This window comes from Verticillium nonalfalfae (genome assembly GCF_003724135.2).
Source record: "Verticillium nonalfalfae strain VnAa140/NRRL 66861 chromosome Unknown scaffold_32, whole genome shotgun sequence".
NCBI classification, from domain to species: Eukaryota; Fungi; Ascomycota; class Sordariomycetes; order Glomerellales; family Plectosphaerellaceae; genus Verticillium; species Verticillium nonalfalfae.
In genome coordinates this window covers 247345-256194 of record NW_021167257.1, presented here as the reverse complement: position 1 = coordinate 256194, position 8850 = coordinate 247345, and the positions used below count along the sequence as shown (strand labels likewise).

At 51.8% G+C, this 8850-nt stretch overlaps 5 protein-coding genes across 5 annotated transcripts; 2 read left to right on the top strand and 3 right to left on the bottom strand.

Annotated features, from left to right (window-relative positions):
* Positions 1–190: 190 nt before the first annotated feature.
* D7B24_005366 (uncharacterized protein) lies at positions 191–1045 on the top strand (the record flags this gene model as incomplete). The annotated part of the gene is made up of 1 exon (XM_028639523.1): positions 191–1045. The coding sequence occupies one exon, from the start codon at positions 191–193 to the stop codon at positions 1043–1045; it is 855 nt and encodes a 284-aa protein (XP_028496207.1).
* Positions 1046–1213: 168 nt separating this feature from the next.
* Positions 1214–2674, bottom strand: D7B24_005365 (uncharacterized protein; the record flags this gene model as incomplete). The annotated part of the gene is made up of 1 exon (XM_028639522.1): positions 1214–2674. The coding sequence occupies one exon, from the start codon at positions 2672–2674 to the stop codon at positions 1214–1216; it is 1461 nt and encodes a 486-aa protein (XP_028496206.1).
* Positions 2675–3462: 788 nt separating this feature from the next.
* Positions 3463–4026, bottom strand: D7B24_005364 (uncharacterized protein; the record flags this gene model as incomplete). Its single annotated transcript, XM_028639521.1, has 2 exons — positions 3463–3723; positions 3991–4026. 2 exons carry the CDS (start codon positions 4024–4026, stop codon positions 3463–3465), a joined length of 297 nt encoding a protein of 98 aa, XP_028496205.1.
* A 1898-nt stretch (positions 4027–5924) lies between these two features.
* D7B24_005363 (uncharacterized protein) lies at positions 5925–6914 on the top strand (the record flags this gene model as incomplete). Its single annotated transcript, XM_028639520.1, has 2 exons — positions 5925–6231; positions 6286–6914. 2 exons carry the CDS (start codon positions 5925–5927, stop codon positions 6912–6914), a joined length of 936 nt encoding a protein of 311 aa, XP_028496204.1.
* Positions 6915–7050: 136 nt separating this feature from the next.
* Positions 7051–8697, bottom strand: D7B24_005362 (uncharacterized protein; the record flags this gene model as incomplete). The annotated part of the gene is made up of 3 exons (XM_028639519.1): positions 7051–7278; positions 7332–8284; positions 8337–8697. 3 exons carry the CDS (start codon positions 8695–8697, stop codon positions 7051–7053), a joined length of 1542 nt encoding a protein of 513 aa, XP_028496203.1.
* Between the last annotated feature and the right edge of the window lie 153 nt (positions 8698–8850).

Here is an 8850-nt window from a genome sequence, read left to right as displayed (position 1 = left end):
CCCCCCCCCCCCCCCCCCCCGGCCGTGCCCTCCACCCGATATCCACTGTATTCGGGAGAAAACCAACCGAACGGGTACAACAAAACGCTTCGTGCCCCAATTCCGAGACACCGAGCAGCCCCCTATCTCACAAATCGCAGCAACCTCACTCAATTCACCACCACCACTACCAATTCACTGCAACGTAAAGATGGGCATTTCAGCAGCCTTTGCAGCCGATTCGGAATGGCCATTGTGGGACGATGAGCCTCTCGATGGTGCTTTCGAGATCGACTTGCCTGGAGGGGTCATTGACCAAGGGGTTGTTTCTAGTGTTACACGGCCATGGCTATTCGGATACAAGCCCAAGATGTCCAACGGGCGCGCCATCCTCATCCTCGGTGGTGGTGGCTATGTTGAGCTGATGGCTGGCAAAGAGGGAGTCGTGATCGCCCGTTGGCTTGCGTCACTCGGTTTCGAGGCTTTCGTGCTTGTTCATCGCTTTCCTACGGCTGCCACAGGACCTCAAGCTCCAATCGATGACGCAAGACAGGCGTTGCGATTGATTAGCGATCGGGCCGATGTGCCAAAAGGATTGGCAGTCTGTGGTTTATCATCTGGCGGTCATCTTGGCTCGGCGCTGCTCGCCGAGTACCCGGCTTCTTGGGTCTCTACCGCAGGAGCGCCAGTGCCGAAGCTGGACTTTGCTATCATTGGGTATGGACCAATTTCTACAAACGCAGTTGGACACACTATCATCCCAAATAAGGCCCCTCTTGAACCTCCCGCAAAACAGGCGCTCTACGACACTGTCATCCCGGATCAGCAATTATCGAATTTGGCACCGCCAACCTTCATTGTCTACTCTAACAACGATCCCGTCGTTCCTGTGGTCAACGCCTACCGTCTGGCGCAATCCATACAGGCGGCTGGAGGCCCCGTTGAGCTTCACGTCTTTGCCGACGCGCCACACGGATTCGCGCTGGATACTGGATCTGAAGTACCCGTCTCAAAATGGCCCTCTTTGTGCGAGGCATGGTTGAGACAGTTGGGTGTTGTGGAGTAAATGAAGTTGACTCTTCCGTCGTACGAGATAGTACACTCACAGTCACGTACGGAATCAGGTTCTACAGCACGGCAAGTTTGTCTTGTCTTCAGATAAATTGTGCTTTCTGAATATAGGTCAATCAAAATCAATCTTAATCCATCCGAAAGTCTGTCATCATGCGTCATATTATAGACCAAGCGCCTTCGTAATAGCAGGCAAAATAGTCCCCTGGTTCCAATTCCAAATCAAGGCACTGTTGTGTCCGGCAAACGCCGCCCCGGTGAAATATGTGTTCCCGGAACCTTGCAAATCCACCAGCTTCCGGTAGAAACCGTCCTTGATGTCTTCGGCTTTGCAGCGTACGTTGTAAGGCGTGTGGTTGGAGGTGTACGGGAATGTGACGCTCGATGCTGCATCTGCTGGGACAACACCCGCGGCCGCAAGGGTAGCAAGATTCTTGCGGACAAGGTTCTTGCCGTCCTCATCTGTCACGTCGCCGGTATCAAATCCTCCTCCAATGAGGAATTCGTCGGGGGAGCCCGTGGAGCTGAAGCCATTGTTGCCAGGGATAATGGGCTGGTTGAAGGGAGTCAGAGCACCGATGTTGGTGAAGCTGCCGTTGAACCCAGGGACACTCGCTACGCCGGCGAAGTAACCCAAAGAAGAAAACTTGGAGAAGATTTCCTTCTCCTGAATGGAGAGGTCGAAGGCTATCATATTCTTCAAAGTTGGTGGGATAGCCAATAACAGCTTCTGGGCAATGATTGTCTTGGGGCTTTTGCCAGACTCAGCTACTACCAAAGTAACACCAGTCGCGTTAGAGTGACGGTCAACGTTGAGTATAGTAGTGCTTAAGAGCACACTGGAACCGAGCTCATTGAGAGCAGAGTCGTATAGACTCCTGGTGTCGCCCGTGCCGGACAGGATGAACTCGCCGAAGAGGCTGCTCAGCAGACCAGGCCCGAGGCCCTTGATACCATAAAGTGCCGGAAGGGTTGTGAGGTTCCCCGTATACCAATTGAATTGTGCAATGACTGGTAGGAGAGCCGAAAAGTTGTACTTTGCTGCGAACTGACCAAAGGGCTCATATAATTCTGCTGGGACAGGGTCAGGGACTAGGAATCCCTGGTCGATCCATCCATACTTGCTGAGCACATTCTGAGTGTAAGCCTGAGCGGCGGCTTGAAGGACTTGCTGCTGTGCAGCTGCGGCGGAAGCGCTTTGGGCTGGAATGGGAAATCCTAAAGCAAAGTCGAACTGCCGTGATGCACTTGTTGTGGCCAATACATTGGACGTCGTAATTGGGACCTTGAGGCGATTGAAGTATCGCTTCACTAGATCTGTATTCTCGAAGAGAACGACACCGACGTTGCTGACAATGCCGGTTTCATTATTTTTGTACGTTTCAGCGTGGCCTCCGATTTGGTTTTTCTTTTCGATCACCAAGACCTTTGCACCAGCATCCTTCAGTTGTATGGCGGCGTGAATGCCCCCAGAGCCGCCGCCAATGATTGCCACGTCAACATAGACGGCTTTGGCCTTGCAGCCGAGATCAGGGCGACCATTGTGGCCACCGATGGCTTTGCTGGGGTTTGCAGATACGCTCCCGAGCCACAGGGGCCAGGCGATGATTGGCGACAATCTCATGTTGTACGAACTGCAGAAAGTTATGATCAAAAGGCTCTGCCTGGCTGAGCAGCAGCGCAACCCTCACACTAGCAACAGTCGGGCCTCAGTATTTATAATGCGGCATTATGGACGACAAAGACTCCTTAACAGTCTTGGCTTATAACATGCCAGCACGTCATAGTCATTCTCGCTGCGTCATGCCAAAAGGATTACTGCGCCTGAGGGCTGTACGCATGAGTTCCTAATCAGAAATGAAAATACCGGTTTCTCGGGGCAGCATCAGTCATCCGAGAGCTCCGAAAGAGGGTACACGTGCGAATTAAACCTGATAGCTACGACCAGGAGGGCCATAGGATCGAGTCATGGGGCAAGACAAAACAGCTAGAGATGGTGCCTAAATGCTGGGATTTCTCATTTAAGACACGTTAAAGTTCAGCCTATTGAACTCATCGAACGTGTGTCTCTGTATGCGGCTTCGGAAGCACGGCCGGTAAATGAGTTGCCACGCGTCGGGGGCTATGTTCAGGGGAGGGATTCCTTTAATTGGCCCAGCTTCACTTGAATGCAACAACAGAACTTCGGGATACCGGCTACACAATGCCACCTCGCAATGTTCCAGGCGTACGCAATGCAATTTGTAGGTCGAGTCTCACAACCAGACCGAGCAAATCCCAGGAGCTCACAGTTTTGCTGCATGGAGCGAACGCTGTTACATTTGACATACCACTGCTTAGGTACGTCAAGAACTCTGCCTGCCCCGTACTGACATGATGATCTAACCTCGGGATAGAAATGGGGCATTATCTTCAGAAAGATCGACCGTGCTCCATGACCGTGTTTTGGCTCTCCACAACGATATAGTCTACCCCTATGATCATTCGGATTGATTCTGGGTCAATAAAGTTTGCCTCGTCAGGCTGAATCTTGTTGAGGTACTCTGGATCGCTTCCCATCGATTGGAAAGTCTCCAGGTTGTGTACCCAGAATTCTGCAGCGCCGTCGAACTCGAGAATGGGCGGTGCGTTCTCAACACGGCCGAAGTCACGGAATTCGGGCGTCGAGTGGTACTATGAACATACCCTACTGCGTTAGGCATTGTATTGAAGAATTCAAGAGTCTGGACACCCATACCTGGGAATACCTCACCACACCCAGGCGAAGATGAAAGGGTGTCGCCAGTTCGGCGTGTAGAAGAGTTTTATGTGGAACATTCGCTCCATACCCATAGTGCAAGCAGCTTTGTATGTCAAGCAACAGCACTGATCCGGAGCGCCGGGCATGGCCGGGACGGTGGTATTCGCATGGGGTGCACACTTGCCATAGGTGGCACTTACAAGTGAAGCAACGGACAGAGCGGCGGCAAACTTCATTGTGATGTTGCAATATGAAGAGTCTCCGTACGAGCAGTGAATGGAAATAGGCTAGTGGCATACTACGTCCGAGAGATGGTGTTATATACGTCGTTTCTTCTTTGACTCTTGTTAACCTGACATTACACACGTCTAAAAAAAGATTCCGTGACGACTTGGGCGGCGTCCACGCCTGTCAGCATGCGCTGATGAATTCGCGTATCCTCGTCCAATTCGATCACAGGTGAGGCGCGAGGCGCGAGGCGCGAGGCGCAATAAGCGATGGTTACTGCAGCGTCAATCAACGTAAGCTGACACTCACAGCTGTGCAGACCGAATACTCCTGAGATTCATGTAGAGTACTTTTAGTCGTCTGCCGGGAGGGGGGGGCTTTGGGTGTTTGCTTTGTCTGTCATTCGCTCCAGGTGAAAGCATTCCTACTCGATCCAAGCCACAGGTGATACTATTGCTCAAGCCCCAGCGTCGTGGATTCGCGGCGGAAGCCAAAAGGCAGGAGGCTGAGGATGCTGCAACCAAGAGCGTCTCGTTCATTTTCTTTACACAAAATACTGTCAGCTCGGGCATGCATCTCGCAACTGCTTTGAATTTCCTCTGGAAATCTACTGTACATTTTAGCCAAACTTAGAGCACTAGCTTTGAGTGAGAAACCCGGCAGACGGCGGTTGCCCCTGCGAGTACGCGTATCGAAAGGTCAAAGATGTGAATCCACTGGGGCGCAGCGCCAGTCAGTGGCCATTCGTGGCCACCCACATGTGGTTGATGGCTGCAATTCGGTACGGGCCAGAAGCCGAAGCTTAAGTAGATAGCTGTCAGAGCGTTGTTTAGAGCAGAGTGAAGAGGTCTTCCGCACGTGGTCCGCAGCAAATAGAACGTAGGTAGGGGGTCGGAATACATCTGAATTCTGGCCCTCCGCAGCTTGGGGGGCCCTCCGCAGCCTATATATACGTTCTCTCGTGCCCCTTAGCCCCTAGCCAGCCCCTTAGCTTGGCAGGCCCTTGGTGGCTCCGCAGGGGTCCTGACAATAGCGCTGCCATCCGTTCATCACGCAATCTTTGAGGTCCAGCGCCGAGCCAGCAAACCCAGACCTTGATGGGTGTCAGGTTGGTTTGGGCTTTGTAACGGAATTACGATAGAACTCCGATGGAAAGTTAAGAGGAAGTAAAGGCGGAGGTCTCGTTTTCATTTCAGCTTTCGGCTTGTTCGGGTGCCTGCTAAAACAATTAGGGTCTAATATGCTGCCTTGATCAAAGTATGGTACCTAACCTTAACTCCGAGAGCATGGGCGCAGTGGAGCTCAGAGCCGTCTAATAAGCCGTCTCTATGCGCTTTCCGGGACCCATCTGGAGACTTATGACAACAGTCAGCCATACCACAGCTGCACCATCGAACACATTTGCTTTGGCACCATCGGATACATTTGCTGTAATGCAAGCTGGGTCATATTCAGGAATTTGCTTGACAAGATCTGTAGGGGGCAGCCCTGAAATTGGGACCCCCCGCAGAGCATTGTCAAATTACATGGCGTCAACCCAGGACATCAACCCTGATTAGGTCTAGCTTTTCATTAGCCACGATGATTCATTCTGAGGCAGCACAGATGTGCCAATGAGAGTACTTGCTTCAAGACGCCACTTCTTGGCATCTGCGAGTCTCACATTTTCATGGTCCTGAATGCGATGAATTGGGGCTTCACGGTGCTCTGTGCCTCAAAGGTGTTCGATTCGAGATGAAGTCAAAACATATATATTTATTATCAGTCAAAGCATGCTTTGAGTCAGGTCTTTTCTACGATACTAGATCATACGAACATTGCCGCCTTCACCTGCTTTCCCAACCCCCAAACAGCTCTTAGCTTCACAACACCACAGTAAATCTCACCAGCCTAGATTATCATCGATATGATAGGCGGAACAACCACCGGAAGCGGGTCCAGCACCCCAGACAAGCTTTCAGAACTCATCGGAACACCTAGGGCGGACCCCGTTTTCGATCACGATATATGCTTATTATGCAACAAGCTCTCCGAATCATTTGATGACAACATGAAGCACATGCAAAAGGTACACGGGCTTTTCATCCCAGATAAGAAGCGCCTCATTGTGGATCTTGAAACTCTCTTCTCCTATCTCCACCTCATCATCGTCAGACACAACGAATGCATCTGCTGTGGAACGCAGCGGGCTAGCACGCTCGCAGTACAGCAACGTCAGTTAACCTCGAGCCTCAGGCGTCATGAAAGTGAAACTGACAAATCTACAGACATGCTTGGAAAAGGCCACTGCAAGTTCGATATTGCCAGCGACGACTCGGAGTTTGCAGACTTCTATGACTTCTCCGGCTCAGAGGCGGGGAGCGGAGTAGACGAAGACGCAGACGACAGTGCACTCCCGAGGAAAGATAGAGTCGAGAATCGCACAGTGCAGCCTGCCGAAAATTCGCTCCGATTGCCCTCAGGTAGAGTCATCTCTCACCGATCTCAAATACAAATAAATCCCCGACGACAACTTCTGAAGCCACGATCGCCTGGCAGGTCAGATCTGATAAAGGATGGACCAGCAAGCGACATCAACAGCTCAGCACCTACGACTTCATTATCAACGTCATTAGTCAGTCGTTTCGGCAAGGATGCCCTTACGCAGACGAGAGCTGATAAGAAGGAGTACAAGTTCGCGAAACAGCTGGCTTCGCTCAACAAGAACGACGAGAGGAGTCTTGCTCACTTGTCATTGCCACAACAGCGGGCAATTCTGGCTACTCACCAGAAGCAGATTGAGATGGCACACCGAGCAGAAGAAAGATATCGGGGGCGACTGGAAAGTCTTGGAAACCAATTTTTGATGACGCATTTCGTCAAAGATGCCGCTGATAAGAGGACCTTGTGGAAGTGAGCATGTCAGCGTATCAGGAGTGGCGGTCGAGATGTGATCTGTACTATTTTGAACCTCTAGCAAGCGTTGAATGAGATGGTCTGTCCTGGATTGCATGCTAAGATTAAATGGATGCGTCCAGTTGTGTCCAGTGAGCTCAAACACAGCTCTGAGCATCCTCGACTTCTAAGTCAGCGGCACCACCTTGCTTCCTCTCAGCCTGTTCCAGTCGTAGCTCCATGCCATTGGAATAAGCATGCGAAGGGTTCATGGTTGGAACAAAGTATGGCGCTTCCGTGAACAGATAGCGCATCTCTTCAAGAGGACGACGAGCGGTTTCGGGGAGCACACACCAGAAGTATATGGCGTTGGTAGCGTTGCACACCTTTGAACGTTAGCCGTTGCCTCAGTGTAGCTTCATGACCAGGAAGGACCCACGATGAATAGAATATACCATCTCCATCCGATGCCGGTATTATCGTCCAGGGCCACTGACGTCGTCTGTGCAATCATTGCGTTGAATGCAAGATTGACGGCTGTCGCAATACTGACACCTTTGGCCCTGGTCTTCATGTCGAATATCTCTGCAGGAATAATCCATGACAAGGGACCACACGTGGCGCTGAAGGAGAAATTATAAATCCAAGTCATGACGATGAATGCCCAGCTCGCTGCCTTATTTCCGCCGCTCTCATCAGGTGGGAAAGACGCCAGGAGGGCGGTGGAAATGATAAAAGTAACGCAGTTGCCAATATTGCCCAAGATGAGGGGCCAGCGACGGCCAAGCCGATCTACCAAAGCCATACAGAGACCCTGCGCGCACAGAGCCAAGATGTTGGAGATGGCTTGGTACATGAGGGTGTTGTTTGTCGAGATGCCCATCTTGCTGTAGATAGCCACGCTGTAATATTGTATAGCTGCCACGCCAGTCATCTGAATAGAGGCCTGGACCGAACAGGCAATCCAGAGACGTCGCAGGCAAGACTTATCGCGGAAAAGTTCCATGTAGGACTTTGCCTGAACCTCGTGTTCGACGCTAATGGATTCCTGAATCTGAGCAAACTCGGCTTGGACCCAGGCATCGTTGACATTTCCATTGGAGTGGAGCTTGGCGAGAGTCTTGAGGCCGTCCTCTGCCTTTCCGTGATCAATAAGCCATCGGGGTGACTCTGGGAAAAGCATGATCAAGAGGGCGAGGACGCCAGCTGGGATGTTTTGCAATCCGAGGGATATCCTCCACTGGTTCTCGTTATCATCAGAGACGCCGACAGTCATGGCGTAGGAGAACCAGGCGGCGAAGAGCGCGCCGACGCCCAACATGAATTGTTGAAGCGCAGTGACAGTACCTCTAATACTTGGATGTGCAAGTTCGGCCTGATAAACGGGAATGACTGAAAACGAGTCAGCAAGACCCGGACAAGACCATTAAAACACGGAACATACTCATAACCATGGCTCCAATTCCAAGGCCACCGATCCCACGGCCGGCCATCATATACGCAGTGTTCTTCGCCAATGTCTGCAACAGACCCCCGATTATGAAGACGACGGCACCAACGAGGATGCAAAGCTTACGACCAAGTCTGTCGGCCATCGGGGCAGCAGCCAGAGCACCAAAGAAGGCGCCGCCCGTGAAGATAGACACGATGCCTCCGATTTCGGCAGGGTTGTCGCCGACGCGGTCCAGGAAGGATGGAGCGGCGATGACTTGGGCGATGACACCGAGATCGTAGCCATATGTCAACGAGCCAAGCGAGGCGAACACGCCGACGAGCCACTGATATACTTTAGGGGGGAGGGCCATGGCGATTCTTGAAGTGATGATGTATCTATCGGACAGCAGCAACTGAAAAACTTCGGATCGAACAGTGCGGCCGTGTGGCTTTATCTATGATCGGTCCGCACAGAAACCTAAGCATATGAATGCTACCAGCACCGCATGCCAAGTTTCCAGTGT